At 42.7% G+C, this 19,798-nt stretch overlaps 1 protein-coding gene across 18 annotated transcripts in view; it reads right to left on the bottom strand.

Annotated features, from left to right (window-relative positions):
* Positions 1 to 19,798, bottom strand: part of pde4dip (phosphodiesterase 4D interacting protein) — a 170,594-nt gene that overhangs the window by 50,301 nt on the left and 100,495 nt on the right. For 9 of the 18 annotated variants that reach the window (XM_055005964.1, XM_055005976.1, XM_055005960.1 and 6 more), the window contains 3 exons: positions 11,713 to 11,827; positions 493 to 630; positions 8 to 127 (listed from right to left, as the gene is read on the bottom strand). In XM_055005964.1, coding sequence (XP_054861939.1) covers positions 8 to 127; positions 493 to 630; positions 11,713 to 11,827 — 373 coding nt within the window. Of the gene's footprint in view, positions 1 to 7; positions 128 to 492; positions 631 to 3,273; positions 5,677 to 11,712; positions 11,828 to 19,798 lie in introns of those variants that run through there. The other 9 variants (XM_023261024.3, XM_035943873.2, XM_035943874.2 and 6 more) reach the window with 4 other exon arrangements.

The raw sequence follows: 19,798 nt of genomic DNA on the forward strand, positions 1-19,798 counted from the left end.
CCTGTACCTCTGCCTCCTTGGAGTTTACAGTATCAGTCACGTTCTGGATATTTCGTTCCTGCTGCAGGGCTTCCTCTCGGACTAACCGCACTTCAAGTTCCATTTCACCAAGACGCTCCTGCAGTTTCTACATACACAAACACAAAAAGGGGAATTTACCTCTTAACTTCTTGGAACATTATTTGATTTCTGCTTATAACAGATCTTTTCTTATGTGAGGATGGCTGGATGGATGGATGGATGGATGGATGGTAAAAGAACCAAGTTAAGGTGCAAGAAAAAGAACAGATGGTGGTGGTACAATATAAAAGTATTTTTTTCTATGATTAAAAAATATAAATACAATATAAGAATAAAAATAAAAATAAGAATAAAAATAAGAATAAGCATGCAGAGGGAGTGCCAGGACCGTGGTGTACCCCAGATCATCGCACAGTTAGTTCATATTCAGATGTGCTCAAAGTGTGAAGATGGAGGGTTGGGTGTTTGTACCTGGTTCCTGGTCTCACTCTCTCTGATCTTGGCCTGTAACGAACAGACATGATCCTGGGCCTTCTGCAACTCTCCAACACACTGACCTGCAGCATTCTCATACTGGCTTAGCTGACCATGCTGCGCATCAATTAGCTGCTGAAAAACCCAGGAGGAATCATGTCAGTACAGATCAGCCAGCAGGGGAAATCTGTAGTAGTTCTAAATGATAGTGTGATCAGGACCAAATATAGTAGATTATGAGAAGGTATAAAGGTTTATGCTTAAACGGTAAATTCAATCATAATTTTAGTAATCAATTAACATTTTGACATTAATTTTTACTACAGACTTAAAATCCTCCAAGTAGCTGTCATGCTGTGAAATTAATCCTTTATGGTAATATTGGACAATGACAATCACATCATTGTTTGCTATTTTTAGTGAAGTTGTTCATCAGAACTATAGTTATCAGTGGCTAAAAGTTGCTGTACCAAGAAAATTATTGTATGCTGTGTGTTGTCCTTCCAGCTGTTGCACGGACGACTAAAAGTGGAAATGAATTGGAGCTCACTCCAGAAGTGGCTGTTGCCACAGCAGCAAACTGTTGACCTCCTCTGTTTTTATGGTGTGATGTCAGTCAGCTCTCTCTGGCATTTTTAGCGTCATGTTCAAATTTCTCTACAGCTGTTTCAACTATTCCCCAAAACTATTCTAAGTCCAACTGTAGGGCTGCAAATGGAAAATTTTTACAAGAAAATCATGCTATTTTTTAATACATGGATTCCATTGGCTTCTAATAATTTGCTTCTAAGTTTCCTGGGGAAAAATGGTACTAATTATTTGGAAAATAAAGAAAATTCACACAGTAATAACAAATAAATAGTTTGCACTTTTCAGAGCAAGACCAGGATTTATAGGGAAATTCCCCTGAAAGAACTGCTGCATTTACATCCAAACAAGTCAGTTCTCATGTGATTCTCCACCATCTGTTGAACTGTATTCTTGTTTGTAGATGTATTTAACATTCATGCTAATGTCTCATCACTGACTGTAGGTTGGTGAATCACTGAAATTATGCAGTTTATAATCAAATTACAAAGTCCTACGGATAGAATGGAGGACACGCACAGGGAATTGACATTTTTTTGGACATTCATAAGATGCTATTGGACTGGCCTCAGTGCTAATGAAGACAATTCATTAAAAATAAACAGCACTGAGCCCTCACTGCATATAAACAGAATATTCTCTGCTAGTTAGACAGTCTAAAGGTTCACAACTTCTAAGGTCTGTCTCAAACATAACTAACAAAAATTAGTTTTTAAAATAAATTCCCATTTTGTTAATTTTGCAAAGCATCATTTTGATTTGACTCCACCAGTCTCATATTTGCTTCAGAAAAACTTTGGAAAATTTTCACACAGAACAAGGATTGAGGACTTTGTCTCCATTGCTCACATTGAAACTGATTTGGGAACAGATCACTTCAGAGCCAGTGGGGCCTACTGGCTCTGAAGTGATCTGTTCCCAAATCAGTGTGTCGGGAAAGGGGATTGACGATTGTTTTCAGACACACTTCCTTTAAAACCTGATCTTTAAGACTGCTCTGCTTGATTTTTGCCCAGTAGTTAGGAGAAAACCCAGAAATTTTTGAACCACAAACAGGGCAAGCTGTTAGTGGACTCATCTCTACACTATGAGCTGCAGTCAAGCTAAACTAAATCGAATCAGGAAATAAATCTCAGCAAATCTGACCTGAAACTAACTATAAACAATCTGGTGTGTTTATTAGTGTATGAATGTCATGCTCATAGGTTTCCTCATTCATACCAGTAAAAGGTTCGCTGTACAGTTATTATTGCTATATATTAGACCAGCACATACATGTGTAACAGCCTATAACAGAGCTGTCTTGTCACTGCCTAGCAAACAGAATCACATTCAAATTGATCATTAACCTAACAATAGAAGTTATGAAGCCAGATGAGACTGAGAAGGACCTTCGCATGGGCCAACTGCAGTAGTGATTGGAGACTGTTCCCATGGCAACTGCAGGGTTGCTAGGTTACTGATGAAGAGGAGTATTTCTGCTCCCTGAGAGGGTAATCAAGTCATTGTGTGTGCTGAGCTGTCAGCAAGAAGAGTAAAACAGTTATTTAGAGACATGTTATTCAGTCTGGATAACAGTCAGATTTAGTTGGTTGATCTTAATGGGTGTTGCTGCATCTGACCCTACATCTGATTCTACAGTGCAGTAAATCCTAGATTTGTACCTTAGTTTTTAGCTGTTTTAAATAAAAAAGGCAACCTGGACAATCAGTTTAAATCATGTCTGGAATCAGCCTCGTCCAGATTTTTCTTTTTTTTTTTTTTTGCTGCAAGAGCAAGAGAGAATCTACTGTATTTTCACTGCAAATTGCATTTAAAAAAAAAATCTAATTATTTTTTTTTCTTAAAGAGGCACTCCCACAAAATTTACAGACTTGTTTAAGTGTATTTATAAAGGTTCAACAAGTTTGTGCAACAAAGTGTAAAAAATAAGGTACTGACTGATCCCTGGTGTGGCTTGAACTCCAAAAACAGTGGATCCTACATTTCCCTTAAATGCACTACAATAATCAATTATTCACTCCCAGTCTGGGAGACACCCAAAGCTTTCAGACTCCACACCACCATTTTAGGTTTTTTGTTAAAAAATTGTAATTTCCATCTCAACAAAAGAGGCAAAAGATCTTTCAGCCTAGCTGAGTGCATCAGTGAGGTTGAAAATTTCCTGAAGTACTGTGGCTTCTGAACTACCTGCTGAAAGTGAAAGGGACCGCACTGAACATATTCATCTAGCCACTGTTGCTCCATTTCAACCAGTTCTGGCATTACAATCTCTGGTATAATCTGGTGGCGGTAGAGGTCGCAGTCTGCTTCACCACAGGGTGAGCGCAGTGGGAAAGGCAGTGACAGGCCTTGTTCAAGTTTGGCTTTGACGAGAACTGGAAGCTTGCTGCCCTTTTGAGGTTTCACAGGCCGGTACTCCCAGTCCCGCAGGAGGCTCAGCATCATTTCAAGCCCAGAGGGGGAGGTCTCACTTGGTGGTTTGCCCCAAGGAGCATCCCTTCTCAATGGAGCGTTCTGTGCATCTTTATCTGGTTCAGTGTCTTCGCTCTGTACGTGGTTTGCAGAGGGGGAACCAATGTCCACGGTGGTATTGAGAGACTCTACAGATGATGCAGGGCTGAAACGGGTCTGGTTACACATGGTTTTCTCAGTCTCTGTCTCAGCTGAAGGGGACTCAGAGGTGACAGCTGTAGCCTCAGCTGCTCCACAGACTCCGGCCAGATCCTCCATCCCCAGGGTGGCTGCTGAGTAGCGGGTAGACGGACCGCATGATGTGCTCCTATGTCCAACCCGTCTAGGCACCTTACACACGGCCTCATAGTCAGAATCAGTGACACGCAGTGCTGCGCAACCTCTGCATCGCATTGGCTTCTGGCCAGAGATGGAGTCTGCTCCTGTGCACTGATGGTGGTCCAGAACAGGGTCCTCCTTATCAGCCCATGACTCATACACAGAGTAAGCCAGATCATCCTGGATCATATCTGAGTATCTCATATCCTGCAGTGCTGAGAGATCCATCACAGGAGAGCATTCACACTCCACCTCAATCCCAACTACAAAGGCAGATCCAGATGGTGCCACATTGCAGTCCTCTGTATTGTTCTTCCAGTACAGGTGTCCAACACACTGCCTCAGCCGGTCTTTTTCCAGCAGCAGCTTATGAAGACGCTTGAGTGACAGTGCCTCTACCCTGGCGATCACTGTATCAAAGCGGTACATACGGTCCAACATGAAGGCGCACTTGGAGCAGGCAAACTCACCACGGCCGTCCCTGATCAGCTCCTGACCCAGGGCGTGGGACAGCAGAACCTGCAGATTGAGCTTGGCTGCAGGGTGAAAAATCCATCGGCGCTGGTTGCCACAGAGCTCGCGGGCGCAGATCCTGCAGGTGTCTTTCATTTTCCCTACGTCCAGCATCACAACGGTATGTGACAATGTGTCATATACTCATCAACTGATTTAAAGTCAGTTTCTTTTAATGCATGCAAGAGATGTGGGGTGTTGGATGAAATAACATCTGTTCGGACTAACTTTAAAGTGCTCAATTTTTGCTTGGAGTTTTGCTCTGGTGTGTTCTAGCGGTTCTTGCACTAATAAATCCAAGCTAAAAGACTTTAAATAATCAAATGCACTTATTTCACAAGTTACAATAAATTAAAATTAGTCCAGTCTGAGAAATGCCTTCTTTAGTTTTTATACCTTTTCAGCTTCTATGCTTTCTAATAATGACAAGTAAGCTGGCAAGTAAGCTTGCCTTTACAGTTTTTATGTATTGGAAAAACAGCATTTGCAGAGGAAGATCCCGAGCTGCTACTAAAAGTTCCAAAACAGCTACTAAATGGAACATGCCCCCCCCCCCCCCGAGCTTCCGTTAAAGTTATGAAAATACATGTCATTGTGTTTTTTCCACACTGTATGGGTTTTAACTTTGGATTAAATCATTTTAGAAGCTTTGTCAAAATGAATCAAACAGATTTCAACGTTGGAAGGAGGTTAATTATGTTTTGAAAATCTGCAAGAACAAACTGACAAACTGCAAGACAAACTGTTGTCTATTCATTCCTTTGCGATGAGAAGAAATAAAAGTAGGTCGCTTTATGATGGAGATTAGGAAGTTGCAGCAGCATCCGTTCTAGTTTCTCCAGTAAACATTCAGGTGTATTGGGATCCGGCTGACAGGACTGATCACTGGGTTCAACCCAACACATTCCCCACAGACCGGATGTGAGTGAATCTCTCTGTCACGGGTTGCAGTTTCACTTCCTCGGTGATGAAGTACAGACGTCTTGTTGTATCGTTCAGGGTTTCAATCCCAAGCTTTACTCCTGAATGATTCCTGTGTAAAAACAAAACAAAACAAAAAAACGATCCTCCTGGTGTCACTGCGGTATTTTCTGCCGTTTACATCAACGGCATCACATTATCTCCGCAGCGCAAATGACCAAAAAAAAGCCTTTTTTGTCGACGGGTTGGATCTCTGTAGCTTGAACAGCTTTTGTCCATGTCCTTGTTCAGTCCTCTGGAACCGACCGCCGCTGGCTGAGGATGCCGCAGAGGAGCGGCTGTCTGACGGTTTCACAGCGAGATGAGGAAACGTTCACACCAACCGAAGATCGTCTACAGTGGGAGGAGGCCTCACTCCGCAGTTTAACTATTCAAACATTGGGCCTTTCGTTTGCTGCCCTGTCAGTCCCAAAATTTTGTTTGATTTCTACCTAAATGTTCAAAGTACGTAACTAAAAATAAATAAATAAATAAATAAATAAATAAATAAATAAATAAATAAATAAAACTATTATTTCATCTGAGTGCAAAGAAATCAGACACCACTAAAAAGATTATGTGCATTAAATTACCAAAATTGTCTAATGACCGAAGACTATTTCCACTACTGATCAAACCTCCTCCCCCAGCAATTCATTTAGTCTGCAAAGTGGCATTATTACTGAAAATGTTCATTATAATTTCCTACAGACCACGCATCCTTAAATGATGTTTAGTGTGACCAGCAGTGGGAACACAGAGTCCTTAAAGTTATTATTATGTACGACAAAACATCAAGTCCTCACAACTGAGTGGCTAGGAATAGAAATCATCTGGGCTTTTGGGTTCAAAAATGGTATGCTTAATGGTAAACAGTTTGCAATGACACAGCCTCTTTGTACTTTAGTGGTACTTCAAACGCTTGACCATGTGTTTTCTTTCACACATTCACATACCAATGGCGACAGAGTTGCCATGCAAGGAGCAACTTCCGGTTCAGTATCTTGCCTAATCGGCATGCAGAGAAGCAGGGAACTGAACTGACAGCCTCGCAGAAGTGACAACAGCTACCAACAAGTCACAAGAGTTGCTGATTAATTTTCCGTTGATGGTTTAATTAATTATTTGACTCATCTTTGCAGCGCTATGTATAAAAATTTACATCACTGTGTATCTTGGTCACATAAAGGTTCGTAATTATTTTTACCTCTTTTTCTGTCCTCAATATCAGTATAGGAGTGGGAACTCTTGCAGCTTCTGGACTGAACTATTTCCAGGAAATGGAAGGGGGTTGAGCCCTATGCTTTCATGTACTGACTGTCACTATCTAATCTCGTCTGTACGCTATCTTCACTCTTTGTTTTTCTCACTCTTTATTATAAGCGTGATTATTCTGCCGTGACTGTCAAGATCTCATTCACTACAATAGAAACAGTAGGCAGACTTTCCCTGCACCCTCTCAACTCTTCAACTTGGAATATCTTCCTTTATGTTTGGAATGTGATGATGCTGGAAGTCTGAATCTGTGAATATCTTCCAATTTTACTGAACTTGGGGCCACCACCACCCAAGGAGTGGTATATTTGATTTTGAAAAAAGCATTTAGCCATACTTAAAGCTTTAAGCGCTTTATTAACACGGAATTTGAAATTTTGTATCGTTTTACGATCACGGGTTCTGTCTGAAAATAAGTGGCATCATTTTAGACAGTGAAACAATACTAATAAAATGTAATGACCAACCAGTGTGCAATACTGGAGTCTGCAAAAACATAAACAACTGAATGCAGAATACTGTACAAAGAAATTCTCTACAGACATTTTTTTTAATCTAAATCTTAACACAGTTAATGTATTAACTTATTTATGTGTATGCATGTATTTATTGATTTATTTAGTACTGTTAACATAGAGTTCTGAGTGAGTTTTTCTTTAGATAGCCAAAGTCCATTTATTTGTCACATATAGGCTATTAAATAAATGTTTATTGAAAACTAAAAAGCATTTTTTTAAATAAACAACTTAGGCATCTATTGAGTCACTAAAATACTGTAGAGTCTAGGACCACATCAGCATAATTATAAGCATTCTCTGGTAAATTGACAACTACTGTAGGAAATCTAGCTGATCACATCATGATGTCCCTTATCATATGGACTTCAGGAGATGATTGGGGAATGAAAAACTGTGACCTGCTGGTTGGGTCCTGTCTATTCTCATGTTTCTTACATGTTGATGCTGCCTTACTTGAGCCAGTCCATGAGCAACAGAAAACAAAGTTTGCCCTGTACCCATTGCCACTAACGCTGTCAGGCCAGCGGTTCTCGTCTTCCCAGTCACGTCGGTATATTTGCAAACGTTTTTGCTTCTTTGGACATGGTGGAGTTTCGGGTGTGGACATCTTTAAACGCACGGGAGTAGTGCGCAGCACCGTCTGTAATCAGGCAACCCGCGACAGGACCATAGGACGGGTCACACAGAGAAGGTTTATCCGCTGGACCTCGCAATGGGTCCTCGCTACACAGGTCCTACGAAGATGAAATTGGCTGCCCTTAGTATTTCCTGTTTTATTTTGTTCATTATACAGTTCCAATGAGTGTGTGACAGATGTGTATGGGACATTTATGAAAATATGGATCAATTTAATTTCAACAATTAATTGTCAAATAAAGGACGATTCCGTATTTTAAGGGACGGGTGGCAACCCTAACTCCAACAGCCACTCCATCTTAAAAGAATCGCATTTCTTTTTTACTTTGGCTTGGTGAGGGGATGTGCCACTGCCTGTTCATTTTGCCATTATTATAAAGGGTCAACATATGCAGCACTTAACATCATTACCGTCTCTTCACTCAACATCGGCCACACCGCTCTGCTAGCTATAACAACGGTGGCTGCACATAATGAAGCCTGTCAATGACATTGATTCGCTGCATAAATACGTATGTGAATCACATCATTGACTGGAGCAGCCAGTCACCGGTCACTCACTGACTCACATTGAAAAATAGCACAGAATGAATTATGTGTTTATTTTATTTTCAGTTTACGTTGGATTTTTTTTTTTTTTTTTTGTGCGCAGCGCAGATTTTCTGTGCGTGGAGACCGTGTCAGCAGTGCGCAATTGCGCAGACGCGCATCTTAAACGAGACAGTGCTCTTCAGATGACTGGTTTGATGTGAGGGCAGAGCAGTCACCATTGACAAACTGAACCTTCTGGCTACAATAGGACAGTATCTAGGCCTTTGATTTATTTTAGGTAGTATGGTGAGGTATACCATAGAGAAAGGAAAATAAATGCCTGTTTCTGTTGTATCATACTCTTTATGTTTATATTTCTGAACACATTGATCCTGTCATATGATTAATACTAAAGACAAAATAGGTATGATGTTTTGAAAACTGCATCAGTCTTCATAACATGTAATGCAATATATTTTCACAAAATGTAATACAGCTGACAAAAGCTGGACAATTTAAAAGCCAAATAATTATGTTTTTGTAATTTGTGTTTTCTTCCTTGGATTTTCATTCCTTCCTTTTGTAAATTATAATTTTTTTTTAAATTTTTTGTTTCAATTACAGATTTGTCACTTGGCTGTACTGTTAAAATCTGTTAAAAATTTTATAGTTTAAGTATAAAATAGTAAAGTTGATTGTAAGTTGCAAGCTTGAAAATTAGAACAGTATCATCAACACAGATTTGGAAGAACAACATTTTGCTATAATATGAAACACTTAGTTTTAGGGATTTTTTCTTCTTTCAAGCTTTTCTTGAAAAGGAGAAAATGAAGAACAGGAGCCAGAAACAAAGACGGGGACATAGGGAAATTATTGAAGAAGGCAGTGACAAAAGGACAGAAGGATAATGAGGAAAAACAGGAAATTATTTTAAGAAAATAAAAGCAGCAGTCTCATAAATGTGAAAATAGATAGATAGATAGATTAAACCTTTACTGATCCCGCAACGGGGAAATTTACAAATGCAGAGTAACAACGCAACAAAGCAGTAAAATGCCATCTTTGAATTGCTAGACTCATAAGTATATGTGCAGGGCAGGTTAGGCAACACAAGATGGAGCTAGCTCTCCATGATCTGAAAGGAGGAAGGTGGTGAAACATACTGTATGTTGATTCATCACATATGCACACTCCACTTCATATGGTGAACTGGCTGCCAATAAAAACAGTCAAGTTTTGTTGTGAGAGTGAATGACTACCAAAATATGCTGCAGCTGCAGTAGGTAACAATACACAGATCTCGTATCAAGCAGATGTTTTTATCGATCTATATTTATGACCCTGCCCTCATCTAGCTTATCATACATGTATCCAACTGTGTGTTATATGTTCCTTGTTCCCCACCCCCCTCTTCTCCCATCTCTCCCCCTCTACCTCTACTCCTCTACCTCTGTCCCTCTACCCCTCTACATCTATCCCTCTACCTCTATCTCTACCTCTCTCTTCTGTCCCTCTCAACCTGCCCGGCCAGCAGGCAAATGGGTTCCCCTACATAAAGAGCCGGGTTCTGCTCAAGGATTTTTTCCCTGTTAAAAGGGTGTTTTCCTTGCCACTGTCGCCTTGGGGTTTGCTCTGGGGGTCAGGCATATGGGTTCTGTAAAGCGTCTTGAGACAATTTGACTGTAAGTGGCGCTATATAAATAAAATTGAATTGAATTGAATTGAATTGAATCCTGACACTGCAGAAAAGGAAACGAACTCAAGCTTCACACAAAACACCATTTAGAATGTTCTTTTCTTTTGGCTGTACAGTTCTCACAGCATTTAAATTGTAATGAAAAAAGGTGCATTGACACTGCAAGCTATAAAAGGCAGCTATCACCAGCTTCCCCCTTTTCCTTCAGGCAATATCCTATCAAGATTTATTGTTTAATGATGAGTTATGTCACGTGTTTCAACTACATAAACATCGACAGCTATATCAGGTAACAAGAGCAGTATTAATTACAACCAAAAAGTACCAATCGTGGTAGTTTTTATATTAGAAATATTTTATATTTTATTTTAATGCTGGTTGAAAAAATAACCAAAAAATACTGTTCTTGTCAGCTATAACATGCATATGTTTTTTCTTAATGGACATTTGCTACTCTTCAAATCTGCCAAATTTTCACTGACCTGCATGAGGATCTACAAATAGTTTAATGTCTACATCAATTTACCCATCTGGGCTTTGAGCCAGAACACTTGGAGTAGAGAAATGGGAGATGAGGGGAAAGGTGGGGGAAGTCTAATTTAGTCTTCTCATGTGAGCGGGTCACGTTCAGAGCCTAGATTTGAAGTCCGTATCTACTAAGCTGCTACAGGTCCTCAGGACTTTAATGTAAGATAAAGCAAAGATTATTAAGTTTTTTTTTAACAATTACATTTTTTTTATTTTTATTTAAGATAGTGCCTGTTAGGTCTGATAAGCTGCTCATGACTGACCCATGTGCTGCAATGCAGATCTTGAGGCAACTATCTTTTTTTTGGAGACAAGCTTTAGAATAACTAGAAATTTTCATTAGCCTTAGCATAATTTTGAAAAGTGTAGTTTTCTTAGTGCACCAGTTGGACCTGTTGCCTTAATATGGCATTAATTTATCATTATTTAAAAAGTATTTATTTATTTTTTAACTCTGTTGTGAAATGTTTACATTTTGACTAAGTTTATGAATTGGTGTGTCTTCCTCAAACTCTGGTCTTTTACCGGAGACCTGGGAGTTTGAGGGATCTGTGTTCTGCAGGAGAGACTTCAGATGTTGTACGTGGAATCTGCTGGAGCCACTTTTCCAGTTTGGAGGTCATAGCTAGCATGCTACTCTTACCAGCTGGCTCACCTTGGCCTTCATCTTCCACATATGTTCCAGTTGTTCCTTCAGCCCTCAATATTTTTCAGTCTTTTCATCATTTTTCCTCCAGGTATTACTATCAGATGGGATTACCATATCTACCACAACAACTGCCTTCTTCTGTTCCTTGTCAACCACCACTATGTCAGTTTGATTAGGGAGCACATGCTTGTCAGTCGGGAACTTGAAGTCCCACAGGATCTTAGTTCTGTTGTTAGCCACTTTTGGTGGTCTTTCCCACTGAGACCTGTGGATTTCTAGGCCCGTTCAACGCTGCTTGCAGCTTTAGTTTCAATTGTCTCCCAAGTACTGGTTGGTTTCTAGGTGTTTAGAGGTCATAATAAAATTGAAAGGTACAGTAGGTATCAGCAAGAGCCCAACAACACATTTCCATCAGGAGGTTAATTCAGCTGTGCTTGCTGTGCAAAGGTGGATGGATTCAACAAATGGAAAGCTGTATGGAGTATTTGTTAGAAAAACATAAAGAAGATGGGAACATGGCAATAAAATACCTCAGATTCTTGTTCTTTCCTCTTCAGAGATGAGACAAGGTTGTAAACTTTGACCTCAAGCTCTTCAACCTGAAGACCCAGTGAATGTTTCTGTTGTGTCAACTCCTCAATCACTCTAACAGAGAGAGAGCAGTGAGAGAAATAAACAGGTTAAAATGGTTAAAGCTTCACTGAATTTCATATATCTAACTCAGGGCCACTGTTGAGACAATATGTGTATCAGAGCACTGGTCTTTTGTTTACCAGTCATAAGATTTTAAAATTTGACTTTTGATCTTGGCTAGATAAAACAAAGTGCCTTACAATGTGTTTTTCATTCACCCATTTACACACTCTTGGTGGAAGTGTTACTATCAGGAGCAACTTGGGGGTCAGTGTCCTGCCCAAGAACACCTAGACATGGAAACCAATTGCAGAGTATTGTCAAAGTATGCAGCAAAATTGTGGACCTTTCATTGAATGACTTCCCTGAATTTAGGACTTTAAGGAAGGGCCCAGTACATTGGACTGATGTGAGCCAGCTCCTGTCCAGTGAGTTCAAGTCGCTAACCGCTTGGTTGCAGATATAATACGACTGAGCCATGCCATCCACAGCAGCCATGAACAGGTCATTGGTAACTCTTTTTTTTTTTTTTTTTTTTTTTTTTTTTTTTTTTTTTTTTTTTTTTTTCTTTTTTGTCTGCATTTGTTCTCATTGTTTAACTCCACAAAAGGGGAGTCAACATTATATGAGATTGATGCATATTTTAGTCTTGCAACCAAATATTTTAATATTTAGTGCATGTGTGTGACCATCACCGGCCCTCCCTGAAAGCTAAGTAGACCTTCTTTATTAGAATTCCCTATTATAAGCCAGGGAGGGCAGTGCTACACCTCAGTGATGTGTGGGGGAAACAAAGACTGGACAGGACGAACAGGACGAACAGGATGAACAGGGATAGAAAATAACAGGCGTTGCTATTGCAATTAAAGATTGTAAGGTGGTGTGTTATGCCCAACTACTAACTGTCCATCAATAGAAAAAAAAAAAAATAAAAATTTGAAAAAAGAAAAGAAAACCAAACCAACACAAAAGAAAAAGAGATTCAATAATAAATGAACAAACGGTACTGAGCACCATAATTGTGTGTGTCTTGATAGTATAGAATAGAATAGAATAGGCCAGAAGAGGATGCTAGTGCGAGAGAGAATGAGTTTAGGGTAGAGACTGGAGAGATTCTCAGCACATTCTGGCGGGACCCATCATTTGCTGAAATGGGACTCGGCAGTAGCTGGCGAGACCTGATCAAACATGCAAGTGTGAAGAACCCCGAAGCCCAGAACAGCAATCACGGCAAGGCAGGGCCAAGCCAACAGGGCACCCCTCCCCCCAGGCAGTAGGAGCCACAGGGCGGCACCCCCAGAGAGCCACCGGGGCCACCGTGAACGACGCGAACCCGGAGAACAAGAGGGAGCAGCTACCGACACCCCCTGCGCGCCCAGACCGACCCAGGCGGCCCGGGGCACGAGGACCCACCCGCCACCCAAACCCCCACCCCCCCCCCCCCCCCCCCCCCCCCCCCCCCCCCCCCCCCCCCCCGCCCCGCCCACCCCCCCCCCCTCTCCCTCCCCCGAGGGGGCCAACGGCCCCACACAGCCAGGAAGCCAGACACAGGGGCCGAGCGGCCCACCGAAGGGGCGGCAACCAGCCCATCACAAGGCAGGCCACCACCGGGAGCCGGCCAGAGGAAATCGGAGCCGGGACCCGATGCGAGTCCAGAGAGTAAAAATGGACAGTGTGGTGGGGCCCGGCGATGCCGACAGGGAGGCACCCCGCATACCCCCCGCACCAGGCCCCAGGCGAGCGCAGTACACCCAGGGCCCCCACCCCCCGCAATGCGCCCTGACAACCCACCGGGACAGAGCCACCACACGCCACTAGCCCGCAGCACAGCCACAGCGCCCACCAAGACGGCCAATCCAGCCCCCGCAGCCCACCAAGAGCCATCGCACCTGCCCGGACCCGTCGGGCACGCAGGAGAACCCCCCCCGACCACAGCCCCCAGGTCCCGGGGACCCCCCAGCCACAGCAACACGGATGATGGTCCACCCCCGCCACCCCATAGCCATAAGGGGGCCGGGTCCCACCAGCGAGGCCATATTAGTGAAATCCCCCCATTACTCCCTATTAATATGTCTCCCGATCCCAGACTGGAGACATTATCCCTGCACCGTGATAGTGTAACCCTGAGTGTCATGTGGTGCATTAAAAGTGGGGAGGCTGGGCGAGGCGTCCAGGGGGCAGGCCAGAGGACCACAGAGGATGGCTACTCTGCAGCCTACCCTGACCCAAGTTCCCTGAGCCGTCCCAGACCTACCCCCAAGGTGTGAGTGTGTGTGGTGCATTAAAAAGAAATTAGAGAGCAGGGGAGGCAAGCAAGAGGGTGATGGGGAAGAGACAAGGCCGTAGAGCCCTGCCATCCGCCCCACCACAGAGCCCATCGTTCCTGCCCCCACCTGCTCTCGGGGCCCTAACTGTTGTGTCCCTATATGTGCCTAAGAGTAACTATATACAGTGATGTGTGAAGTATGTGAAGTGCACAGTAAGAGGCAGTCTGGTGTGGATCCGGCCCATGAGGAGAGAGCAGCGGGGGAGACAGGTAGTAAGACCACCGGTACTGATGCAGAGGGCCCCCAGAGCCCAGAGGCAAGAGGCCGAGGTGGGCCCACACGAACCCGACCGGCCCGGCCAGCACCGAAACCCCCAGAAGTCGCAGCGCCGGAGCAGCGCCCCGGCAGACGCCGTAGCCCCACCACGGGCCAGCCGCATGCAGCACCCCGCCCCGGAGGGAGGACCAGGCCGCACCACTAGGAAGCAAGGGCCATGAGCCCCCCACGCCCGCCCCGGAGCCGGCACGTCCAGGATGCAGGGCACCCACCCCCGCAGCACCACCGAGACCCCACCCACCCCACCACACCCAAAGACAGCACCGGGCCCGGACAGAAGCCCCCAGCCAGCAGAAACTTATCTCCAGTGGCGGCACACAGGCAAGTACCAGGGCCTGTGCCCGGATGAGCCAGAGCCACCCCCCCAGAGAGACCACCCGGCCCCCATGCCAGACCCCCAGGCAGCGGAGGGCCCCCAGCCCCCCCAGGGGAGGGAGAGGGACGAGGACGAGCGGCCAGGCAGGAGAGGAGGGAGGAGGAGGGAAGCAGAGCAGGAAAGGACAGGGGAGCGACCGGAGGGCCGACCCACCCCAAACCCCAGGGCCAGCCAGGGCGCCCCAGAAGAGACCAGCCGCCGCTACCCCCAAGGCCCCGGGAGAGCGCACAGACCCAGCAGACCCAGGGCTCAAAGGGAGAGACACCGGGGACACCCACCCCCAGGCAGAGGGGCCCGAGCCACGCCGGCCCCGCAGAGCCAGAGAGCGACCCCAAGAGCAATAGGGAAGGGACACCACTAGTGCATGCACACAGCCTTGAAGTCCATGGTGCCATCCTACTTAAAAAGGTAGAGGGTTAATAAACTGAAATAAAGCAGACAGAAGTCAGACCATACACACAGACAGAATAATAATTACAATTTTATGAGGGAAATGGCATACGCCCACATACAAGCGGAGGCTATAGGTTAATATTTATTGATTTAATAAATGGAGACCATTTTTCTTTGAAGGAATCCAATTGGTTTTTTCTGATAGCAGATATTCTCTCAAGTGAAATGTGTTCTGTGAGGAGGTTCAGCCAATGGATGATGTTGAGGGCTTTTCTTATCTTTCCAGTTAACTAAAATAGTTTTTTTGGCAATGGCGATAGCTGCAAGTGTGGGTTGGATATGAATGTCTGGAAGGGCTGTTTGCGTTAGATCACCAATTAGGCAAACGGTCGGGGAATGTGGAATCCCGCAGTCCAAAATATTGGAGAGTTTCTGTGTGATTGTTACCCAGAATTGATAGACGGGTGTACAAAGCCACAGAGCGTGAAAGTAAGTGTCCGTCATGTTTTGGGTGCATTGCGTACATGTGTCTGAGCGTGAGAAGCCCATTTTATACAGTTTATATTGTGTTATATGTGTTCTGTGAAGCACCTTAAATTGGATCAATTGTAAGTTGGTGTTTTTAGTCATTTTAAATGTGTTTTCACAGATTTGGGTCCAAAAATCAGAGTCAAAAGATTTGGATACGTCTTTTTCCCATTTTTGAGTTGGTAGGTGTATAGAGTGTGTCTTTGAGAGTAAACTATAAATTTTTGAGAGATTCTTCTTATTTCTTGGAGAGAGTTTCACAATGTAGTCGACAAATTCAGGTGGCTGTAAATCCGTTGGCTGTAAAGTAGTCTGAAGCGATGGAATTCTACTTGTAATAGTCTTCTTTACCTGTAGGTACTGAAGAAAATTTCCATTTCTTATTTCAAATGTTTGGAATAAGTTTATATATGTCCTAAATGTGTTATCATCCAGAAGGTGATGGAGGTGAGTGACTCCTCTCTCTGCCCATGTGCTGAAATAAAGAGCTATTTTGTTGTTTGCAAAATCAGGGTTGTGCCAGATTGGGGAGAGTATACTGGGTTTTAATTGAGAGCCTGTGATTTCCAGTGCTTTCCACCAAGCAGACAAGGTGGAAGCGATCATAGGGTTCTTGAAGCAGGAGTGATGTTTAAGAGCAGAAGAGATAAAGGGAAGGTCAGAGATTTTGATCTGGTTACAATCTAACTGTTCTAGTTCTAGCCAGGAGTTATATTCTTCATGTGGATGTATCCATTTGGTGAGATATTGTATTTGGTTGGATAAATAATAATACATGAAGTTGGGAGCCTCCAGTCCCCCTTCGGATTTATTCTTCTGGAGGGTAGTCAAGCTGATTTTAGCCTTTTTATTCTTTGAGTAGAATTTACCAATAGCGGAGTCTAACGATTGGAACCACTTTGATGTGGGTTTAAATGGAATCATGGAGAAAAGATAGTTGATTTTAGGTAATATTTTCATTTTGACTGTAGCTATTCGTCCCAAAAGGGAGATGGGGAGGTTGTTCCAACGCCTCAGATCATCACAGACTTTGTCCAAAAGTGGAGTGAAGTTCAGGTGAACTAATTCTGAGAGTTTGGAGGAAATATTTATGCCCAGATATCTGATGTTGCCAGTAGGAAAAGAATAATGCGAGTTTTGGGCTGCGGGCTTCCACGAGTTTTCTGTTAAAGGTAATATAATTGATTTTGACCAGTTGACGGAGTAGTCTGAAAGACGCGAGAAGGTTGTGATGAGGTTAAATACTTCCTTTACTGAAGTTTTGGGTTCTTGTAGATAAAGTAAAATGTCATCTGCGTATAGGTTAATTTTATGTTCAGACTCCAGAGCGCAGATACCTTTGATATCGGTGTTCTGACGTACAGCTGTTGCTAATGGTTCGATAAAGATCGCAAACAATAAGGGAGAGAGTGGGCATCCCTGTCTTGTTCCCCTTTGCAGACTGAAGCTTTGTGAAGTGATCCCATTAGTGGTGACTGTAGCCTTGGGTGAGTTGTACAGAGCTGATACCCACTGGATAAATGATTCTCCGAAGCCAAATTTGTGGAGCACAGCAAAGAGAAAGGACCAATTGACTTTGTCAAAGGCTTTTTCTGCGTCCAGTGACATAACAATAGCTTCTTTGTTGTGGCGTTGCGTCAAAGAGATTAGATTTAGAAGTCTTCTGATGTTGTTGGTGGAGTGTCGGCCATTTATAAATCCTGTTTGATCGCTGTGAATTATTGACGGGATGATTTTCTCCAGCCTAGAGGCGAGAGCTTTTGAGATAATTTTGATGTCGGTGTTGATTAGTGACAGAGGTCGATAGCTAGAGGGAAGCGTAGGATCTTTGTCTGGTTTCAATAATAATTTAATTGCAGCTGTATTCATGTGCGGACTGATATAACCATTATTTTTAATCTCTGTCACTGTCCTGAAGAAAAGGGGTGCTAACATTGACCAGAAATGTTTAAGAAATTCAGCAGGGAAACCATCAGGACCAGGTGCCTTGCCTGCTGGCATACTGTCTAATGCACATTGTAATTCTTTCATAGTCAATGGAGCATCTAATATGTCTCTGTAATTTGACGTTAGTTTGGGCATGTTTAAATTGTTGAGAAAATTATCTATATCTTCTATGTTTGGGTTAACTGCTGCTGAGTATAAACTCTGGTAATAATTATAGAAGGTCTGGTTGATTTCCTGAGGTGACTGAGTATATTTTCCTGAGGAATCCTGAATTGCTGTTATGAAGGATTTTTCTTTATTGCGCTGGAGTTGGTTCGCCAGAAATTTTCCTGATTTATTATTGTGTTCGAAATCATTATATCTTAGCTGTTGTAATAAAAACTCTGTTTTCTTGGATAGGATATTATCGAGGTTTAGTTTTGCATTTTGTAGTTCGGACCATAATTGATCACTTGGGTTTATTGCATAATTCTCTGTAAGTTGTTTAATTTTTTCTTCAATTTCTTTCTCTGTTTGTAGATCTTTTTTTTTCTTGTATGAGGAGTATGATATTATTTTACCTCTGATTACGGCCTTTCCAGTTTCCCAAAGCAAAGATGGGGGTAAGTCAACAGAGTCATTGTTTTTTAGAAAGTCTGCCCACTCACTCCTTATTACTCGATCAAATTCTGGGTCTTTGAGTAGAGAGATGTTGAGGCGCCAAGTCTGAGGAGGTTTAGGGATGGAATCTGTTTGCAGGCTGAGTGATATTGGTGCGTGGTCGCTGATAATGATTGGGTGGATTTTAGTAGTGACTTTATGTGCGATAGAGTTATTTAAGAGGAAAAAGTCAATTCTTGAAAATGTTTTGTGTACCGCAGAGAAAAACGTATAGTCCCTCTTTGTTGGGTTTTTGAGTCTCCAGACGTCGTCTAGTCCGAAATCTTTCATATAGTCATGTATGACTTTAACTGATTGTGATTGTTTTACGTGTATTGGACTATTAGATCGATCTACTGAAGGGTTTAAAACTATGTTGAAGTCACCACCGATAATAGTTATTGAGTTAGCAGATAAGTCTGCTAAGTGAGAGAAAACAGTGTGAAAGAAGGCTGGATCATCATTATTCGGAGCATAGAGGTTTACAATAGAATATAATTTATTAAAGATTGTTGCCTGGATAATAATATATCTGCCCTCTGAGTCCGTTACTGTACTGTTTAAAGTGAATGGAATTCTCTTATGGACTAGAATGGAGACCCCTCTTTGTCTGCTGTTATAACAAGATGAAAAGATGATACTATAATTCGAGTCTGATAAACATTTTTCTTCCGACTGTAGTAAATGTGTTTCTTGAAGGAGCAAAATATCTGCTTTTAATTTAGAGACATAGTCCATGATTTTAACTCTTTTTGTTTGTGAGCGTATGCCATGAACATTCCAGGCTACAATATTAAACTTGAACATACAGAGAGAAGATGTTCTGTCACTGAGTATGTAGTAATGTAATATAACATCTGTGTGTGTCCTTGTGAGCTTTCTGTTGCTGTCTGTGAGCTGTGAGTGTTGGAGAGAGATGTATACAGCAGGTCAGGATCTATATATACATTATATAATAGCACATCATTGCCTGGAAAACTATCAACAAACACATTATAAAACATACAAGCACAATAAACATGGGGGGTACATAGAGTGTGAGTGAGAGTGTGGGGGGTGAGTGTGTGAGAGGGGGAGAGAGCTAAAGGGAGACATATAGAGAGGGAGAGAGAGAAAAGTAGAAGGAGGAGGGGGTTCTCCAGTGGGGAGTGTAGGTTAGGAGAGTGAGACATTTACACCTGTGACATTTTTTTTTTTTTATAACATTTTCTAACATAAATGACTAAATGATATATTAAACGTTTAAGCCATTTTTTTTTTTTTTTTTTTTAGAAGAGCCAGGTGGTAATGGAGGGTTCCCGAAATAGCTGCCCATCTATGTATAGTTTGTCCACAACCAGTGCAGTCCGTTTACCTTTCTGTCTGTGTTCTTTCATGATGGGGTATAATACTTTGCGCCTCTCGTTGATTTCCCTGGGAAACTGGTCGTTCATCCCGAACGACGTGCCTTTCAGCTCCCGTCCTTTGCTCCTTACGAGCACTTTCTGCTGGAAGTGC

This window comes from Amphiprion ocellaris, chromosome 2 (assembly GCF_022539595.1).
Source record: "Amphiprion ocellaris isolate individual 3 ecotype Okinawa chromosome 2, ASM2253959v1, whole genome shotgun sequence".
Classification (NCBI taxonomy): Eukaryota; Metazoa; Chordata; class Actinopteri; family Pomacentridae; genus Amphiprion; species Amphiprion ocellaris.